The sequence below is a fragment of the Prenolepis imparis genome, unplaced genomic scaffold (assembly GCF_030444845.1).
Source record: "Prenolepis imparis isolate NDT839.2.m4 unplaced genomic scaffold, iyPreImpa1.0 SCAF_15, whole genome shotgun sequence".
Classification (NCBI taxonomy): Eukaryota; Metazoa; Arthropoda; class Insecta; order Hymenoptera; family Formicidae; genus Prenolepis; species Prenolepis imparis.
Window position 1 is genome coordinate 5,286,100 of NW_028141173.1, and position 21,551 is coordinate 5,307,650.

Here is a 21,551-nt window from a genome sequence, read left to right on the forward strand (position 1 = left end):
ATACGTTGCGTTTACGTGCGCAGTAAGTAAACGCGTCTGGCTGACATCGAGTCGCAATTAGTTGGTAAACTGGTCAAGCTCGCGCGCGAGGAAGGTCGAGTGCGGGAGACGAGTTTCGACGAAGAAAAGATAGGCTTGGCGGATCCGCTGCGGGCGATACTGAAATAGATCTCGACAGTGACCGTGATACTACAACAGTGACAACAATGTCCGTGATTATGGATTGTTTTCGTCAGTAGCGGACGCTACGCATAAAGTTATTGTGTCTCTCTCTTCTCTCTCTGTCCTCGCACCATCTCCCGCTGAGAAATCTACGTCTCTGCGAGAGAGATTTCGGTGAGATCGCTCGTCGAAATCCTCGTCCGTGTGCGTGTTTTGTGCCACCTTCGAGCCGAAGAGACGATAATCGTAGAGGAAAAAAGGCGGAGCGCCTTTGTCTCTTGCGGTGTTTGTTGCCTCGCTCCCTCTCGTTTCGTCTTCGTATACTCCATCTCTCTCTCTCTTCAACGAAAAGTGTACGAAGACAAGGACTCGCTTCGCTACTCCTTGGGCGTCTCTCTTTCTCTTTCGCGTTCACGGAACTCAGTTCTAGAACTCGATCACCTTTCCCCAAATCCTTGATTAGCTATCTGTAATGTGCAAGTACAGTAAACAAGCCGGGGAGATCACTACGTCGACGATTAATCTCGTACACTCGAAGAGGAAAGGAATCTTCATATACATAAAAGAGATGCCCAACGACTTGATAAGTCTTCGAAGTCGAAGAAGCTTTTTGACATTTCGCCTGTACTGAACGGCTTGATTGTTGATGAAAAAAAAAAATCTGAGAAAAATCGATTCAAGATTCGCTTGGACAGCGAGCAACTGATAGGTCTCTCTCCGGATCACGGGATGTCAACATTGTAAAGGGCAGGTTGACCTGGTCAAGGAGGATTAAATACAACAATTTCCAGCCCAGGGCTCGGTTGTCTGTAATAATCAGAGAGATCGCGATTACTGTCACCATGAAGTTGTTGGAGAATACGCGTTTCGAAGCTTTAAACAGTGCCTTGTCCATCAAGACCGGAGATAGCAAGATAATTGCAAGGTAAGATAAACACGAATCTTATCTCGAATCGATTTTGATAGTATTTACATGCAATTTTATCATTGCAGGATTGAAAGTTACTCTTGCAAAATGGCAGGCAATGATAAACAGATGTACAAACGATTCAACTCGGAGGAGGGAGTTACGCCGCATGATTTGCAAGCTTTATCACCACCGCAGACGTTTTTAGGAACTTCTCCAGCTCAGGGATACTTGAGGTATTTTCGAGATATATCTCTGCCTGTCATAAATCTGCAAGTGAAAACATAGAAAGTTACAATATTCCATTCGATCGATGATAACTCACATTAATTATGTTTACTTTTCGATAAAACCGTCCTGCATTGTATGATTTAGTCTCATATTGATACAATGTTTTTTTCACAGTCGTAGCGTCTCCGGCGACGAAGAGGGAGCGATTGCGCTGTGCGACACTATCAACAGAAGAACATTGTTTTATTTGACCACCACGTTAAATTCAACCTTCAATCAGGATTACGATTTCTCGGACGCCAAGAGCGAAGAGTTTAGCAAAGAACCGAGTTTGCAGTGCGTAAAGAACGCGGTACAAAGCAATCTCAGCGCTACTGCAAATGATCATTATCGCGAATTGCATGATTCTCTTTGGACGGCTATCGATGAAGAGATAGTATTGAAGGAATGTGATATCTACAGGTAAACATTCGACGATTGCTTTGCTGTAGTATAAACAAAATGAGACACAGACTGTGTAATCTTGAGCCGTTGTATCAAATTGTGAGTGCTGTAAATTTATATATAAGATTGATTATATAAAACAATAATTAAATAAAAAATAATTAAATAATTAAATCAAAGCATAATAATGAAAGAATTCAATTTGCAGTTATAATCCGGACTTTGCGTCAGATCCATTTGGAGAAGATGGATGCCTGTGGTCCTTTAATTACTTATTCCACAACAAAAAGCTAAAACGTATCGTAGTTTTCACCTGCAGAGCAATAAAGTAAGTGTACGCTCTTTTAGAAAAAAGAAATTATTTTCTTTTTTAACTCTGTGCACGTGCTTAACGCTTTTTATTCGTTTTGCTTTACAGCCCTCTCTATGTAACGGACTCTGGAGTTGGTAGTGACTTCGCTATGGACGAAGATGACGAGGATTGTTATTAAAACGTATCAAACGTATATATATATAAGAATGCATATATGATTGCAATCCCTACGAGTTCACGATTTTCTTTAGACATATAATGGCAAATGAGTACTCGTTTATTCCCAACTCTACGTAACTTTGAATCTTAATACTATCCATTATGATTTTCGTAATAAGTTGGTTAGAACGCTTTTAAATACTGCAAGAATTTAGAATTTCTGTAAACTTACTAAGTAATAAGTCACTTTATTGCAAAAATTTTTAGAAACTAAATATCTTATACGTTCACATAGTTTATCAAATAATATTGATCTTTAATACTTTTTAACGAAATCTCTTGTGAGAAAGAATAATTTTTTTTTTATAAAAGAGAGATACTATCTCTTACATATATATATAAAGATATTATATCTCTTTATGTGCAAAAGATTTTATGAATTTATTAGAGCAAACTCTAAAGATTCTCTCTTCTAGCTCTTTCTAATGTAATTACGTTATCACTCAATATATATAATGTATTGTAAACATATATTTTGAGAACAAAATGTGTGCGCATAATAAAACCTACTGTTATATATATATATATATATATATATAAATAAAATTGTAGCAATTTCTCAATCAAAATAATTATGAATCACTACCTGCAATTTTATGTACCAAATTTTACATATTATTTAACTACAAAATTATTAAATTTATTAAGAGAGTAAATACATATTCTTTCTCTCTTTTTCTCTTCGTTTATTCAATCTTTTATTGTTAATAAACAAAAAATAAAAATGTATTACGTTTAAAAAAAATTGAATTGCGCGCGCAATCTTCTAGTTAAACAATGAGTAACATTCATCCAGAAAAAAACTAGATCTAGTTACAAAAGATTACGTATTTCCTCTTACAAAATAACCAACAAATTTTCTAGCTAGCTGCATTCTTCTCTGCTAGCTGCTAAATTTCTCACGTTCTCTTATCACAGTTGCGTATTATTCGTGTTCTAATTTGACTATATGAATATTTCAGAATGTACTTTTATTGCTTTTACTGAATGTCAAGCGGCATAACTGAACATAACAAGACAGAGTGAGATTCTCTGTAACGAAATTCTTAGGTTAAATCCGTTTTGAAAGCTCAATATGCTTCGATTCCTGGTATGTAGACACACATATATATATATGATGATCTTGTAGTTTTTTAAATGCATAATAATGATTTGCAGATCAGTCTGAGTATTGGAGTGTACGCTGGTATATATATAGCACAAAACTATGATGTACGTTACACATCTGATAAGATAAAAGGCTTACAATTGATTGCTCGATTTAATTGCAAAAGTTGATTTTTGTTTTTTGCTATAATAGGTGCCACGCGTGGATGAACCAGCCAAACTATATCAACGAGCACTCCAGTTTCTAGAAGAAAATAAAAAGAAGCCATAGCATAGTTCATAGTCCATTTTTCTTAAGCGCAACTACTTCCAATATCAGAAGAGAAAATGTATATCCTATTATCAATACGATGTAAATGTAATTATAATGTAATTTAGCTTTCCGAGAAATATTGCTACATTTGTATATATATATATATATATATATATATATATGTGTGTGTGTGTGTGTGTGTGTGTGTATTCATACTATGTACAAAGAGACAGCCACTTATTTTTCCATACTTTTATTTTATTTAATAAACAATATTTAAATGCGACACGCGCACAATATAACTTAGCTACATTCACGATCGGGCTCGAACGCGGATATCGAGTACTCACAATATCGACTGATTGTATCCTTCGCATCAAACGTACATAAAACCTCCGCCGGAATACTCCACCCTCGTCTGCGGTTCCACAAACGCTAGCCAGTCGGACGCGTGTGTCGGCAATAGACCCATCGATTGACACTTGTACAAAGCTAACGCGATATTCACTAACTGTCCTAAGAAGTACACGAACTTTTGTCCGAACGCGTGCGTTCCCTCGATCACTTTGAATGCTGAGCAGAGGAAACAGAGCGAGTTATGTTGCGAGCAATGCTTCCACTACCTACTGTCTGTGGACTTCAAGTACTACTTACTTTGCTGCAGGGTGAACAACGCCTTTACCGGCCTGATGATGAGCATCCCGACCATCATGATGGGAAAAATTGAAATTGAGCTGCCGGCCATGTACATAATGAATAGATTCATGGGCACTTGCTTAAGAGGTCCCAACGCCAAGTCCCAGGACTTCTTTATTATCAGATGATTGGAATCCGACTCTCTCATGTACTCCACATTGTGAAAGAGGGAACCGGTAGGCGTGTATCCTGGTGGAGATGGGATCTCCACGCTTTTGTCTTGTTTCGTCCTGCAAAGATCAAAGAAAGTTTTGACAAGGCAGTTTTGAGCTAAAATAAAGACAAAATATAGATAAATGAAAAGAAGCAGACATATTTCTCTAGATGCACTTTTCTGTTTGAAATAAAATAATGATATATATAATATATATTAAAAAATTCTTAGTAAAATAATGATCTCTCAAGAGTTTGATGGGAGAAGTTGAAAAATCACAGGAAAAGCAGCTTAAAAAGAGAAAGTGCAGCTAATAAAAGAAACAGACATTAGATTTGATTTAATACGAATATACGAATGGCTAATTGATTCGTCGGTGAGCGGAATATTTTCCTTGGACACGTGTCCCTCGTCAAATTAGATTACATACTTGTGGGCAAAGTCTAAGGCCCATTTCGACCGCTTGGAGCCCTGCTTGGAATTCGCCGTCATCGTCATCGGGATAATTCGCGTTCCTACGAATTCGCGTATCGTCTACCCTCTCGAGGAAATAATTATGGAGGATGTGCGACGTGATCCGATGACACGAATGATCGGCGACATTCGAAACAAAAACAGAAACTCGTAGTGGCGATCGTCGCGTCAACTAACGATAATTCCGGGAATTTGGACGAAAGGCAGACGAACAATGTCGATAATGTAGAGTTTTCATTTAATGGCGATATGGAGATAATATATATAGATATCAGGGAAATAATATAATATTGCGATAAAACTGATAAAGGGTTTCACGCGTAAAATATGTAGACATTTGACTGTTTCGATTGGTGTTTTATCCTGTTTTTCTCTTCTTGATACACATAATATATAAAAATTATAATTTGTGTATAAATAGAGAAAATATTAGAATATATAAGATATATTGTATATAAGACGTAGGATGCTGTGTGTATATATATGTATACATATAATGCATACATATACATATATATATAAATGTTACAAGAGAAGTATATCCACTTCTTATCACTTTTTTACTAAAAAAAATAATAATAAATTGGCATTAAAAAGTAATACGGAAGAAGACGTAAAAATTAACATATAAATTATAAATTAACAATTGCTTCGATCAATATTAATAAATAATTCTGGATAGACGCAAAGCACGAAAACTAAGAGGAAACGTTGAAGTATATATATATACATTATTATAAGAATATACCTCTGATTTTTCCGGCAGTGTGTGTATAATTTATTTTTATACATTAATATTATTTTAATACAAAATATGTACACACAGTAGTGATCGAAAGTTCAAAAACTACGAATCAAGGCTGATGGCAGTGTTTGTACCTGATACTTTTAACGACCTATCGGAACTCTTTGACAAGCGTATCCGTTCTTCTGGCTTTAGGATCTCGGCTATGATCTTCTCGTCGCTGCGCCGTTCCTGCATCGACCGTGCGACCTCCTGAGGCTTCTTCTTGCACGGATGCGCTATGTTGCACGACTCGCTGCCGGCCGAGGAGCCCTCCTCGGCGACTGAAGCCAGTTGCGCAGTCTGTATCTCAGTCAAAGTAAGTCTTCCGTTAATCTTGCCCTCCGCAGGACTGGCAGATTGCTGCCGAGGGCTAGCCTCGGAGCTAGGAACAGGTGATTGTAGAGGATTCTCCTCTGTGCCAATCGGTATCTTCAGAATGTTGATTGGTTCGACGTAAAGCTGCGTAGTAAAATTTCAAATTGTTTTCAATAACATTACAATTGAAATTATATGTTTGCATTGATATACAAAGTCAATAGTTTAATATAAATTAAGTATAATAAATTAAGTATTAATATATAATAATAAATTAAGTCAATAGTCAAATACACAATGTTAACTGAATGCGTTATAAAATAGATGAATAGATTCTTTGCGGTGGCTGTACTTCATCGGAGTGTTTTTATTTTCAGAAATCTCATGGATTGTGATTATATATTACGCTACAGACTAATAAAATAATGCTGACTCAGACGCTGACATCATGAGAGTCATGCGATTAATATGCGAGAATTGATAACAGAAGATCACATATTGTGGAACTTACTGCGTCAAATGGAGAATCTAGAAACAGTTCTTGCAGAAATCGCCTCGCCGGTATTCTGTACGTACCGCTACTCAGGCGGGCGGCTACATCCGAAAATAAACAGGTATCCTGAAAAAAAAAAAAAAAAAACGTATGACACAAACATGTATAAAATTATTCCTGCGTGTCGAAATGTTGTAGAGCAGCAAAACCATACATTACCTGAAACTTTTCAGGATATCGCTGCCTCAATCTAAGTAACGATTGACGACTAAGACGATACCATACGGGATTCGCAAGCCGTAGAGTATGCCTAAGTATTTCTCTATATGCAACATAACAAAATTATACATAATGAATTTTAATTTGTTGAAGTCTTTAGTTTGTATAATCAAGTTGGAAAATATAGTTATATATAATTAGATAAAATATAATACAAATAGCGAACAAATACACAATGATTGCTTTATTAATTAATTTTATTACTTATTAATTAATAATTATTTATTAAATTAATTATCATTTGATTTATATTTTTATTAATTTATATTAATATATGCATATTAATTTATTAATTAGAGAAATCGTAGCGTTTTCGATTTATTTAAATACGAATAAAACACAGAAAAGTGTTTTATTTTAATTTAGATAAATTGAAGAAACGCTACGATTTCTTAAATTTCTAATTAAACAAATTAATATGCATGCATTAATGTAAATTAATAAATCAATCAGCAGTGGTCGCTATTTGCATTGATTTTATAATTATATAACTATATTTTCCAACTTCAATGTATGAATAATTAAAAGAAAATTAAAAGAAGCAAAAGATACAGAGAGAGTTTCTTACTTTCGCAGTTTTACGTCCTGTTCCGTACCGGCATCCTTGCCACTCTTGCCGTGATAACAAACGAGACACGTGCGACAGTGTTCGCTGTCGACGTCGTACTCCGAGTTGGATTCCTCGTCGATCTCCGTTGTCTCTAACTCCAATCGGACGATATCCTCGAGGATAGTCGGCTGCGACGGTTGAGGGGGCTCGGGAAAGATCGCGAGCAGCCTCCTCGGCAAGCAAATCCCCATGTAGAACAAGTTTTCGTTGTCGTCCTCCGGGGGAGGTGGCGTCGGAGTAAGGACCGCGTTCTCCGCAATCCAGCTGCGGGACGAATCGTACTCCGATAGGCTTTGCAACGAAAGGCGACCGTCTAAACTGTACATCTGCGAAGATAAAGATACTCAATGTATTGTATTATTTAAGAATGTTGTTAAATAATTAAGTTTAGTATTTTCAAAGAGAAATTTTCAGTACAATTCACATACTTCTAAGCTACTTTGAGAATAACTCGGTCTGCGATGACGTTGTAAACTACGTAGTCGCGCGTATCCTTCAGCATCTTGTTGGCTAAGTCTTTGTATACTCGAAACGGGACTTGGAGTTTCGCCTCTTTCTCTAAAAAAAGACGAAAAAATTAATATTAATAATATTAATAAATTAATATTAATATTCAATCTAAATTTTATGGAAACAAAAAAAGACTGATTTAAAGTTTCGACATAATTTCTCATTAAAATAATTATTTTTCTATAAATTAATACAATTGCAATTATCCTTCCTGGTAAATATCGTAATTATTCCACTCACGGAAGAATGTATCGCCGTGCCTCGAGATCTGTGGCGGCGCTCTCGGATCGATTCCTGGTTCGACGCACGATCGGCTCGGGCAGTTCCGGTTTACCGTCGCTGAGGCTGCGATGATGCCGCTGGACTGGGACCGGACTTGGCACCGGATACCTGGCCGAAGGTGGCACCACGGGCCAGTTATCGCCTCGTCGATGCCTGACGCACGGCCAGTTGAAACCTATCAGGGCGTCGGCACCGGCGCGAGTGGTGCCGATCAGACTGAGAGCGTACATTGCGGTGGCTCGTACCGAGTAATACGGACACGTCTCCGCCATGGACGTGATCATCTCGACGATACCCAGGTGATTGAGGTGTTCGACACCAGCGACGGATGTGCCGGCGTGGCCGAGGGCCCACAGGGCCGACTTGACCTTGAGGATGCCGCCGTTCGGGCCGGTCACAGGATGATCGTCGCGCGATAACTCGACGGTTTCCATCCTCCAGCTTCGCTCCGGAGTAGTGTGTCTGGAATCGTCCATGCTGGTCTTACGACGGATCTCCATCAGCGACTCGGTCCGGGGTTGGCTCGCCGTATCGCGGATCAACTCGCTCTCCAAGGTCTCGGAATCCAGGATCGTCTCGAGGCGGCCGCACTGCTCCGCGGCTTCGTCCGTACCGGACTCTTCCGAGACGACGCCGACGTCCTCGGAGGCTGCGACGGCCGCAGCGACGCTGATAGGTAGACGACTCGTTCTGGCGCATCGCGAGTTCGATTCTGAATCACGACCGCCAAACTCCAGCCTAAATCGTTGCAGCAGTCGGGCGAAACGTTGTATCACATTGCGACGTAACAGTAACTGCATCCCGAGCTCGTGTTGCGCCAGCTGGCCGATCAGATGCGGCGGTATGAAGATGTCGTGCGGCACCATCGGCACGTTGGTGGTCCTCCTTTGATAACTCCCGGTCTCGTCGCGTTGACGACGCGTCAACGCGTCGTGTATCTCGCCTTCCACGAGGCCCACGTATCGCTCGGCGAAGCCACCGGGTCCGATCCACTTCTCCAGTTCCTCCGACGGCGCGGCGAGGCTCGCGAAACCTTGCTGAAGGGAGTAAAGCCGGATCTTCAGCAGGTAGCCCTTGTCACCCAGATGTTGCAGCCACTTGTCCCAGTCGCGCGACTGTCCGCCCTGCTGCAACAAAACTTCCAAGTACTCGGTCTCATTGCAGGCCTCGTGTAACGTTTCCAACGCAGCTAACGCCACAGCTGTACTGCTGTCTGCCAATCGGTCCGCCAACAAGGACATCGCCCAGCGCACGGCGTCCGTCATTCTCGCGCGGAGTATCAGTCGTAAAAACTGCGTAGCGTATAAACGTGTACTCCACAAGGTCGCCTCGGAGATAATCTTGCTTAACAGCTTCCTATTGGGACCGTCCCGGGAATAATCCAGACTGGAGACGATCAGTTTGACGTAGCAGTCGTGATGGGTGGCTAGCGCGAGATCCTGCAGTTTCTCCAACAAGTTGAAGCTCTTGAGGACCACCGTTCCCTTCGCCGAGTAGCTCAACTGCCCGAGGAAAAGGAAGTACTTCTGACAGCACGTGGTAGACATGTGACGTGGCGAGAACAGGCAGTCATGCGCAGACTCGGCGGTGCGAATGTGACTGATCTGCTCGGCGACGTCGCCGATCAACTCATTGAGCAATCGCGCGCCCTCCGGCTCGTGTAGTTCCAACAGGCAATTCAACAAGTCGCAGCCGGCGAGAGTCGCCTCGCGCGCCAGCGTCGCGTTCGTTCCCAGCTCGACTCTGCTATAACCGTTCCACGACGGTTTGAAGTAACGTACGAGCCGCTTCATAAACAGTCGCTGATCGGAATCGTGCAGGATTCGCGTCGCGTCTTCGCGCGATCGCAGAATCGCCCGCACTATCGGCCAGTTCCAGGCGAGGGCGTCTTTCGAACTCAGCACCTGCGCGTCCTTCAGCAACGGGGTGATCGGTGACTCGCGACCGATTCGCAGCCAGTGTCTGCCGGACGGTCGTTGACGTCGCGGCAGAATCGGACGTAACCAGGTACCGGCCTGAAGAATCCGATCGAGAAAGAGACTCGCCGGGGTAGGTCTGCGTCGCATCATAGTGTGCATTCGCTCGAGGATCGTGACCGCTGCTAACGCCTGATGCTTGCCCGCGCTAGCGTGCTCCAATAGATTCGGCAATGGCGGCGTAAGGTCGCAAACCTCGGACGGTAGTAGCGAATGCGCGAGATGTAGCAACGCTCCCAGAAGAACCGCCGCGCGCACCGAGATGAACGTGTCGCTGGAGACGATGGTCTCCGCGAGGGCTCGATGGAGACCGCATTCCAGAAGAACGTACACCAACAACGCCGAGTGTATCTCCGTGACGTTGGGACAGTGCGACGACAGGGATGGCAATATGAACTTTCCCTCGGCGGCGACGAAGCCCTCGGACAGCTTCCACGAGTCCCGCGATCTGGTGGGATCCACCGCGGCCAACGCGACATCCGGCTCATCGGTCCACGTGGGCAAAGGCAGGTCTAACAGCTCATATAATAACTCCAACACGGCGCCACGCACTTCCAATTGTTCCACATACAAGATATCCGCGATGGCCTTGAGACCCGAATTATTGTCCGGCCGGCAGAAATGCAGGACGCCTGGATACGAACGAAGAATGCTCAGCAGGGCGAGTTTGCTCGCGGCAAATCTCTGTTCGCGCTCCTCCTTGGTCCTCTCCATGCTCGAGGAGTGAAGCTCGCAGTAGGGTGCGGCGAAGCATAAAAGAGAAACGCTGCTGCGTGTGTCGGGGTTGTTCAGCAGCCGCAGAAGGACTCCCACGACGGACTCGACCGCGGCGGCGCTTTGACCTGTCATCGCGGCCCTGGCCAGGGCGCCGACGCCGCCGCAGCTTATCAGTAGATTCGAGTTCAGGACACCCAACTCGCACAGGGTTGCTAGAAACGCTCTAAATATACGATCCCTCTCCTCGATGCCACCGTTGGTTAAACTAACTAGAGATCTCGCTAGGGCGGGACTAAAATGCTTGGGGGCTAACACCAGGATTCTTCTTACGAGTCGAAGAGCCTGTATCCTCTCGATCTCGTTGCGCAGATTAACGTCCATGCTGCGCGCCACGAAATAAGGATACTGCAGCCTGTTGATCGCGATGACATCCTGCTCCTTCTTCAGCATGTAACGCACCGTCCTGAGCGCGGCGGCGCGCACCTGAGTTGCTTCATGGACCAGTGGCACACGCAAGCTATAGAAAGAGTAATTTTGTAAGAATAATTAATGAGACAATCTTAATCAGCAACTTCTTTCCTCATTCATCGATATAATTTACTCACTAGATATAATAGATATATTTGTTAGCGAGTCTTACCAACAGAAGAGATCTTCCGCAGAGTATCCATAATCCTGGGAATCGGTTTCGCTAATCAATTTAACAATAGCATTAAGATACGCTAGCTTCTTTACGCTTGGAACATTGTGACGCTGGCAAAGATTCGACAGGACCTCCTTGACATTCTCCTTCAATCCTACAAAGTAAGTTAATTACTCCTCCAATCATTCATAAAATATTTTATAATAAATTATATTTATCTCACAGGCAAGGAAAAAATAATTGAAATAGGGGCATCGAGGAAGGATATTCCCTCTTTTACATACAGACTGACAAGCTCGAGACAGTCTGCGATAAATATTTTTAAATGTCATTCCTCAAATTTTAGATAAAGCTGTACAAGGATACCCTTCAAACTCTCGAATGGCAACGTATCAGTATCATTCGACGTCGCTGAAAGGTATCTGCGCATTTTTCGAGGATTGCGCAATATTGCGCCCGCCAGGCGAAAGGTAAATAAATACAGGAGAGTGCGAAGCGTCGACCAACGTCGTCGTCGGCGCTGACAGAAGAACGACGGAGAGGAGAGGTCGGAAAGAAGAGAAGACAAGGAGGGAGAGCGGGATCCTCAACGACAGGTTAGGTCACTAACCTCTTGACAGATCGAGCTGTATGCAATTGTCCTCGGTGTCCTGGCGGCCTGTAATCAGAAAGAGAGACGCGAGAAGACGTGACGATTCGCATAAAACGCTTTTCGACTCTTAAATTCCACCCACTTCGAGATCGACCGGTGCGTGCGATCCTACCCCACATCATCCAGCCCGAGATTGCCATTGTCCAGCTGATCGTCGATCCTTTCTCCAGAGATCCTCTCTCTTCCTCCCTACGTATATATCCTCTCTCTATCTCTGGCGCGTCGTAATCGCGTCGCTCCGCCTCGACGACGCTCCTCTCCCGGTGCGTGCGTGATGATCGTCGCGCGTCATCACCCGCGCGTCGCGATATGTCATTCTCCGCCGCGAGCGGGAGCAGTAAATTCGAGCGAACGCGTGCGTGCGCACGCGAGCGCACGAGTGTCTATCGACGAACGAGCGTGTTTGATCCTGATTTCAGAGCAGGAGCAGGATCATGTCGCACGCCCGCGAGAGATCGGCGACCAACGAATCACACCGCCTACGAGAACATGATGCCGCGCTAAACAGCTGATTCCGTTCCGCGCGGAACCCGGCGAACGCGAAAAATGAGGGAGAACGGCGAGAAAGGAGACGAGACGTCTCTCGCCGCTCCGATTTCGCGCTTCGCGTTTGCCCGGCTGTGGCAAACGCAAGCGATGCGCCTGCGAACATGGAACGAGTGTAGATGGGCGTGCGAATAGTGTAGAGAGGTCGCCTCTTCTGCGCATGCGCGTCGAATGGCTGCGGCCAAAGTTGCGTTCGATTGACCAATCGAGCGTTAAGAAATTGACGAATCGCGGTCGGGTATGAGGAGAATATTCAACTGTGATTGGTCAATTTCTCGAGGCTTGAATCACCTATTGTGGATCAGACCTATCTCGTATCAAGTCAAAAACGAACAGATTATTGAGAATCAGCCTATCGGGGTACTTCCTCTTCTTCTATGTAGAATTATCCTTCTACTATGTGTAGAATAGAAAATAGAAAATGGTTGCGTTTGGAAGCCACGCTTAGCACTTTGAGTTTTGAGTGTGTTTCTCTTTTCTAATCGGCAACAAAAGAAGAAAAAACAAAACAAGTTGATAACATTGTTGCGATAAAGAACAAAGAAAAGTATTTGTACTGTGAATTGCGTGTGCAGAATTTCTTGAAGTATTTTATACCGTATACGCACTTCTCTATTGAATTCAAATCTGTTATCGGACAAAGAGAATTCATCAGAAACGAAAATAGCAAAAGGAGCATTAAAATTTAAGTTAATTAAACTGCGTCACTCATCTGTAAGTAAAATGTTTCTTTTAGACTCTAGATTCTCATTTCTTAGAAAAATCAGATAAATGATTCTTTATTCTTGTAAAATATAATAAGTTGATCTGTGAAATTACTATTAAAACAAAATAAGTTAAAAAATATTTTTCCTTTTCTTAAAAAAAATTCTGTTATGAAAATTATTCTTTATCTTATTTTTTAAAGTGAGTAATAATAAAGAAATATAATGTTAATATTGTGTATATATTAAAGTAATATTGCTATAATCAATATATATTCGGAAGAATATAATGATTATGCATTACTGTTTCAGATATACAATTGATATTGAATTATACAATTATTACAAAAGATTAATGAATAAAAAAATTATTTAAAATACTTGTATACTATTCAAAAAATATTTAAAATAATGTATAAATAAATAAATATATAAAATATTGTTTTATGAAATGTTTTTTAAGATATTCAATTTGTATAAGCAGACTGTATAATTAAACATAAATTATTTACAGCATTGATGACCAAGATGTCCACCATTATTGAAGACAACATTTTCTATTGTAAAACACAATTGACAGAAAACACATTTTATTATACATGGAGCATTGAGGATTTTTGGAAATTTTATCAATTTGGTGAAGTAATATCTATAGACACAAACAATGATGTTACATTTTATATGCAACCTGACCTTAAAGAGGGTACATTGACATTTTATAGTGAGCGTGAGCGGATAAGGAACAAATTATCAGAACTATACCCTAAAATAAGTCGTTGTTCTGTTTTTTTGAATACTATTAATGGAAAAATTTGCAAAGAGCAAAATAAGAAATGTAGAATGTTCGCAGATAAAACATTATTGTATGAGGTATCTATTTCATATCTTTCCGAAAATAGAACTAAGTATTTATGGGATGGGACACTTAAAATAGGCTTCGAATTCCACGAACTTATGAACGTGAATCACAGTAGTATAGAATTTAAGTCACACACTCAAAAAGATACAGACAGTTTTGTTCCTACTGAACATAACTCATTTGTTACATTAGTAATAGACAAAGAACTAACTTTTGAAATAGATAAGCATTTACTTTGTTCAAAAAGTAAAGTATTTAAAGCTATGTTTGACTCTGGTCTACAAGAAAGCCAAACCAATGAAGTACATATATCTGATATGACACACGATATCCTAAACAAATTATTATCTTTTTTATTCAAACTGGTTATCTACCTGAAAAGCTAGAAGAGATAAATATAGATGTAATACGTGAACTCTTTATTACAGCTAATAAATATGACATAGAAGATCTTAAATTAAAATGTCAGCAATGTTTAATGAAATATATAACACCAGCGAACGTTGTAGAACATTTAAAGATTGCATATTTACATGACGGAAAAATTTTGGAAAAATATGTCAAAAGTTTTATCAAATTATATTTAAAGGATATTGTGTATACCCCAAACTTTATAGCTTTAGTGAAAGAATATCCTAAGTTAATAGATGAGATTACAAATATTAACCTATCTCATAAGATAAATTCCTACCGAAGAAGATAATGTCTTATAATTTTATAATAATTTAAAATGTCATATGGAACTCTTTTGAATTAAAATATATAAACTATATGTAATTTAGGGTCGAAACGTAGCTGAATAAATAAAAGAATTTCACCATCATTAGCCAGTTGGTCGTTTAAAAATTATCTACCTTGATTAAAATATATGTATTTATAAAATTATTAAATATATTTAAATATATGTATTTATAGAAAGTTTCATTTTATGATTATACAAAATGTTTGTTTTTAATTTACATTACAATAATGTATGGTAATTATTTAATTTATCATATCTGATACTAAAATATAAAGTTTTTATAGTAAAAATTGTTTTAAGTTTTGCTTTAGGAAGATACATAATTGCAAAAAAAATGTTGATTTTATATTATGAACATAATAGTAATCTCTTTTTGTTACATTTTTCCAATCTTCATGTATTTTTTTTATTTTTTAAATTATTAATCCAATATGATGACGAAATACAAATTAAGTATATATTTTATTTGTTTAATTTATTTTAACGTATATTACATATATGGTATTCTTTCTCGCGAAATATAAAAGCTATCATCTTTTTTTTAAAAACACTTCTTTTTGTTTTTAAAAATTATAAAATCTAGGACTACGAAATTTCAACAAGGAAAACATAATAAGATAATAACGTTTGAAATTGAATGACGACCTTCAGTTGTGCGTCCTAATGGTTTATTTGCAGTTACTATATACCTCACATATACTTGATGTAAATAAAGCATCCTGTGCCAGGTATTATTTAGAAAGAAGAAGAACGTACTTGTACACGCACGTCTCAATTGAATTCAAATCTTTTATCAAACTAAGAAGAATTCTTATCAGGAAGGAAAATAGCAAACGAGCATTAAAATATAAGCCTATTAAACTGCATCACTCATCTGTAAGTATAAAATGTTTCTTTGTTCAACATATTTCTCATTTCTTCGTGCAAATATGTCGAATAATAACAAGATTAAATTTTATATTCTTTTATTTGATATTACATTACAATAATTACTATTACATTATATTAGAATAATAAAGAAAAATATTTGTAAGGAATGTAATTTTATTTATCACATTTTTTAAAAGTGTGATTCTTGTTTTATAGAGGTATAATACATTTTTCGATACATTTCAGAGATGAATATAATAGCAAATTTTATATATATTTAATTAAACAATATTATTACTTATACAAGTTAATATCGCATCATGTTCATATATAAATAAGCGTAATATGTGCAACAGACTCAATTTCTGATTATACAACATATCGTAACTTTTTTGTATTTGTTTAATCAGTTTATTAATTATTTGTTTTGTTGCTTCATTTATCAAAGCAGAACATAAAGTAGTAAATTTCTTAAATTGTGAAAATACAATATTTTTAATGCACTTCTCTATTTCTGAGTAATAATTCATTATTGTTTATAATTATTTTTATATAAAATGTAGAACAATGGAATAAATAATCAGATAAATAGGAATTAATGGGCCAATTATATGAGTCAAGAAAACAGAGTGTTATATAAAAATTTTATAATTTATTCAAATATGACATTAGACGGTTATAAATGTAAACATTAATTTGATTGTTTATCTTTATATGTATTTATATATCATGTATTGAAGCGAAGACCAAATACGATCGAAATGTTTACATCATAACCGTCTAATGTCATTTGAATAAATTAAAAAATTTTATTGTTTTCTTGACTCGTATAATTGGCTCATTAATTCCTATTTATTGCATTGTATTACACGAGCTTACTTACTTTAATAATCAGATAGTTGATTTTTTATTCTTGACATATTCAATGTTGATTTATGAAATTATTATTAAAACAATATTGAAAAATATTCTTTTTTTTTATTTTAATTATAATAATTCTCTTTTATGAAAATTATTTTATTTTTTTTAAGTCTTCAAAATTAAAATTAAATTTTTAAATTGCTTTTGAGTAATAATAAAGAAAATTAATAGTGTTTATATCAAAACAATATTATATTGTAATTAATAAAAATTATACATTCTAAAGAAAATAATGATTGCACTATGCATTGCTCTTTTAGATGTATATAATTGTGATAATGAATTACACAAGTTTTTACTACAAAAGATTAATGAATTAATATAGGCTATTTAAAATATTTAATTTACATAATATATACTATTCAAAAAATATTTAAAATAAATATATAAATATGTATAATAAATATGTAAAGAAATTGCTTTATGAAATGTTTTTTAAGATATTCAATTTGTACAAGATTGTATCACTAAATATATATATATAAATTATTTGCAGCATTGGTGACCAAGATGACATCCACTATTAATGAAGTTACCAATCATTATTGTAAAACGCAATTTATAACAGAAAATACATTCTGTTATACATGGAGTATTGAAAATTTTTGGAACTGTCCTAAATTTGGTGAACTAAAATCCAGTACAGGAAATAATCTTATGTTATATATGAAGTCTGAAGAGGATAAATTGCAATTTTTTGGCAAGTTGAACCCCAAAAAAAATATTCTACCTCCTATAACAAACTTTTATTCTGTTTTTTTTAATACTAATGGAGGAAAAATTTGCAAAACACGTTATGCGTCATGTTCAATATCCTAAGATAGTAAAACATTATTGTATGAGGTATCTATTTCATATCTTTCCGAAAATAAAACTAAGTATTCATGGGATAAGACACTTACAATATGTTTCGAATTCTGTACTTTTGTTCGCGTTTCTAACACTAGTATAAATTATACATTCAAGTCAGTTACTCAAACAGATACAGATACAGATACAGATATTTTTAATTCTATACTATCTAATGCACTTGTTACATTAGAAATAGATAAAAAACGAAAGTTCCAAGTAAATAAGCTTTTACTATATTCAAAAAGTATAGTATTTAAAAATATGTTTAAAAGTGATTTAAAAGAAGGCCTAACTAAAACAGTATCAATATGTGATATGGAATACAATGTCCTGAAGGAATTTGTACATTATATACATACTGGGCAGCTATCTAAAAAGCTGCATGAAATAAAAGTAATATATTGTCTCCTTATAGCAGCTAATAAATATCAGATAGACGATCTCAAATTAAAATGTGAAGTGTATTTAATTAGAAATATAACAACAGAGAACGTTGTTGAGCATTTAAGGATTGCACTTATATATGATGGAAAATTTTTGCAAAAATATACCAAAGATTTTATCAAATTATATTTTGAAGATATTGCAAGTAATCTAGATTTTACAGCTCTAATAAAAAAATATCCCGACTTAATAGATCAGGTCAAAAATATTGAACTATCTCACGAAGAATTTTCCTATAACCAATAAAATATCTTTTATAATTTATTTTAAATAAGATCCTCTCATAATCATTTTTTTGCAATTTCTGCTGTATTTTTCTAAAGCAAAATTTAAAACTGCTTTTATTATAAAAACTATATATTTTAATACCAGAGATATATGCTAAATTGAATAATTACCATGCATTATTGTAATGTAAATTTTAAAAAGTTTAATTTAAACTTTATATATTTATATATGTATATGTATTATTATATATAAAAAGGTCACATTTTAAGATTATGCAAAATAAACTTTTTTTTAAATTTACATTACAATAATATGCATGGTAATTTCAGCATTCAGCATATCTCTTAACTAAAATATAGTTTTTATAGTAGCTTTTATATTTTATAAATTTTGCTTTTATAAGCTTTTATAAATTTTGCTAGAAAAATACAACACAAATTGCAAAAAAAAAATTGTTTTTATATTATATATAAGCACAACAATCTCTTTTTGTGTTATATTTTTCTAATAGGATCTTCATGTATATTTCTTTAACTTTCGTTTTAAAAATTATATTAATCCAATATGACAAAATACAAATAAGTATATATATTTGTATTTAATTCATTTAATGCATGTATATTAAATATAAGGTATTCTTAAACTATAACATAATATTGATTTGGATTTTTATTGTATTTTGTTCCAAGTTATCCCCTGATTATGATAGAAGATGTAGATATATGTAAATAAGCAAAAGTCGACAATTGTTAACTTTATTTCTCGCAAAGTACAAAGATTATCTACTTTTTTTAAAAAAACCTTGTTATTTAAAAAAAAACTATTTTCGAAGATAATAATAAATTACGTTTTTCGTTTATTTACATAGGAAGCATATTGTTTTACGGTTTTCAAATAAAATTTAAATTTCTTCACACATTATTATAGGCATTTGTGCGTCATAATTGTGTAGTCATTCACGCTTGGTTACGTTCGAAAATCCTATTCGTCGGAGCAGAATAGTGTTCGATTGACCAATCAGGATAAAAGGAGCAAAGGTTTCTCTGTTTCAATTGGTCGATGAAAACGCTACTCGATTCCGATAAACACAATTTTCGAACGCACCCCTTCGCCTGAGTGAATAATGCTTAATTTCGGTTATGTGCATCCGATTACTTATTTCTTCGTATTTATCGTCTTAAACGTTCGTCCTTTGAGATGTTTCTGGTTGGATTGACAGGCGGTATCGCTACAGGAAAAAGCTCGGTCGCTGCTATCTTTCGCGAGCATGGCATTCCTGTTATAGATGCCGATTTAATTGCACGAAAAGGTTTGAATGTGCATTCTACCTGACCCTCCAATTGCTATGAAAAAAAAAATATATATGTATATATATACACACATACACTAAGTTTTTAATGACATTTTATTATTTCATTGTATTTTTTGTGTTAATTTTCTCTTTCTTTTTTCATTAAACAATTTAATTAATAGAATTATATTTCTTTTTTGTTATTTTGTATCTATCTATTCAAGAATTCAAGAATTTCATATATTTTGTTTCAATATAAATCATACATGTCTAATAATTTTATATCTAATTACAGTTGTCGAACCAGGAAAGCCAGCATGGCATAAGATACAAAAGGAATTCGGTCCGGATGTGTTTTTGGATACCAAATACTTGGACAGAATGAAACTTGGCGATTTAATATTTAACGATGTTGAAAAGAGGAAGAAACTCAATGCCATTACGCATCCTGATATTTATAAGGAGATTTACTGGCAAACTATTAAATACTTTCTACAAGGCTATCCATTTATAGTCATGGACCTGCCATTGCTTTTCGAAACAGGACACATGTTGAATTACTTGCATAAAATTATAGTTGTTACATGGTACGTATATATTTTAGTTTATCAGAATAGCATATCAATATTTCAAATTGAGTAAATATACACAAAATGAGTTTTGATTTTTCTTAAAACTTTCATAACTTATCATTTTCAGCGAAGAGGAGCTTCAGTTACAACGTTTAATAGAGCGCAGCGGATATACAGAAGCTAAGGCAAAAATAAGAATAGCCGCGCAAATGTCCTTGGAAAAGAAAGCAGACATGTCAAATTTTGTAATTGAAAATTCGGCTAGTGTAAGCGACACTAGGGAACAAACGATAAAAGTGATTAATGTATTAAAATGCTCTAAGCATCACTGGAAATTGCGCTTTCTACTTGGATTTTGTTGCACTATATTGTTGGCAGGCGCGTATTGGTTAAGGAACAGAAGCTCCAGATCTTTATCTTCTGCAACATAAAATTATTTTCCATTACAGCGAATCAGTTTAAACGAATAAACGTTTGTTCCTTTGTTGTAAATTGTAGTTGCATGATAAAAACGAGTATGTATTTAGTTAAATGTACAGCGAGGTTCGCAAAAAAAAAGAAATTTCCAAATTAGATCAAAACATTGATTTATGAAGTGCAATCACTTACTAGATAAATTGGTACATTATGTAAAAAGATAAATTTTTTACTTGACATATAAAAGAAAAAAAGTTTTCATATGATTATATCATGCAATTGCTATGCAATTAAATAATTATTTATACACAAAAAGAACAACTCTTCTAATTGCAACGTGCTATAGTTAACGCTAAGGTAAAGGGATATATAAAGAATTATGTATGCATGTTTGCATATAAAGATGTATAATGTCCAATGAAAAAATATGTAGTCTTAAAAAATAGATATATTCAATACTTACATCGTTATGCAATCTAATAAAAAAGAAAGGGAAAAAAGCAATATGTTTATAATGAATTAAATTAAACAACTCTGTTGTAAATGTTACATCAAATTATGATGGCATTAATACTATAAAGTACAATCTTTTTATCATTTATATTGAAAACGTGTGGATGGATTTGTGTGAATGTCTTGTGTAATTATTAGTCGACGCATTTATTGAACAGACTGTAAAACGTTATTCAGTGATAAATGTATAAAAAGTAAAATTAATGGCTACACACGATTATAAAAATATATAATATATAATATAATAGTACAAAGAAAAACATCCTTTTTCATATCTTCCTTTTTTATTTGATGAGAAACTGAAAATTTCAAAGTGTAACTTCATTATTTGCATACAAGTTCCGCGATTGCAAGAATACAAGAGTAAA

The 21,551-nt window shown here is 36.2% G+C and overlaps 4 protein-coding genes and 1 long non-coding RNA gene across 6 annotated transcripts; 4 read left to right on the forward strand and 1 right to left on the reverse strand.

Moving 5' to 3' along the window:
• Positions 1-64: 64 nt before the first annotated feature.
• Positions 65-2,779, forward strand: Maf1 (repressor of RNA polymerase III transcription Maf1). Its single transcript, XM_083055195.1, has 5 exons — positions 65-1,087; positions 1,156-1,305; positions 1,475-1,762; positions 1,953-2,072; positions 2,163-2,779. The coding sequence occupies exons 1-5, from the start codon at positions 1,005-1,007 to the stop codon at positions 2,233-2,235; spliced, it is 714 nt and encodes a 237-aa protein (XP_082911321.1). The 5' UTR covers positions 65-1,004; the 3' UTR covers positions 2,236-2,779.
• Positions 2,780-3,873: 1,094 nt separating this feature from the next.
• On the reverse strand, positions 3,874-12,852 carry LOC145945908 (ER membrane protein complex subunit 4-like). Of its 2 annotated transcripts, XM_083055163.1 has the most exons (10): positions 12,307-12,852; positions 12,183-12,230; positions 11,570-11,726; positions 8,195-11,446; positions 7,873-8,002; positions 7,403-7,770; positions 6,775-6,877; positions 6,574-6,681; positions 5,840-6,206; positions 4,327-4,562 (listed from the first exon to the last, which is right to left on the reverse strand). In XM_083055163.1, exons 1-10 carry the CDS (start codon positions 12,362-12,364, stop codon positions 4,477-4,479), a joined length of 4,677 nt encoding a protein of 1,558 aa, XP_082911289.1. In that variant the 5' UTR covers positions 12,365-12,852; the 3' UTR covers positions 4,327-4,476. The 2 variants fall into 2 exon arrangements, with proteins under 2 accessions (XP_082911290.1, XP_082911289.1); XM_083055164.1 differs by lacking the exons at positions 5,840-6,206; positions 6,574-6,681; positions 6,775-6,877; ... (4 more) ...; positions 12,183-12,230; positions 12,307-12,852 and adding exons at positions 3,874-4,209; positions 4,917-5,110 and having other exon boundaries at positions 4,291-4,562.
• Positions 5,937-7,551, forward strand: LOC145945923 (uncharacterized). The gene is made up of 4 exons (XR_014426944.1): positions 5,937-6,063; positions 6,440-6,676; positions 6,789-6,859; positions 7,411-7,551. It is a non-coding gene; the product is annotated as an uncharacterized LOC145945923 (long non-coding RNA).
• Positions 12,853-13,022: 170 nt separating the features above from the next.
• Positions 13,023-18,742, forward strand: LOC145946219 (uncharacterized). The gene is made up of 4 exons (XM_083055748.1): positions 13,023-13,484; positions 13,989-14,714; positions 18,020-18,307; positions 18,720-18,742. Exons 2-4 carry the CDS (start codon positions 13,994-13,996, stop codon positions 18,740-18,742), a joined length of 1,032 nt encoding a protein of 343 aa, XP_082911874.1. The 5' UTR covers positions 13,023-13,484; positions 13,989-13,993.
• A 739-nt stretch (positions 18,743-19,481) lies between these two features.
• Positions 19,482-21,390, forward strand: Dpck (Dephospho-CoA kinase). Its single transcript, XM_083055408.1, has 3 exons — positions 19,482-19,699; positions 19,977-20,268; positions 20,381-21,390. Exons 1-3 carry the CDS (start codon positions 19,588-19,590, stop codon positions 20,682-20,684), a joined length of 708 nt encoding a protein of 235 aa, XP_082911534.1. The 5' UTR covers positions 19,482-19,587; the 3' UTR covers positions 20,685-21,390.
• The last annotated feature ends 161 nt before the right edge of the window (positions 21,391-21,551 follow it).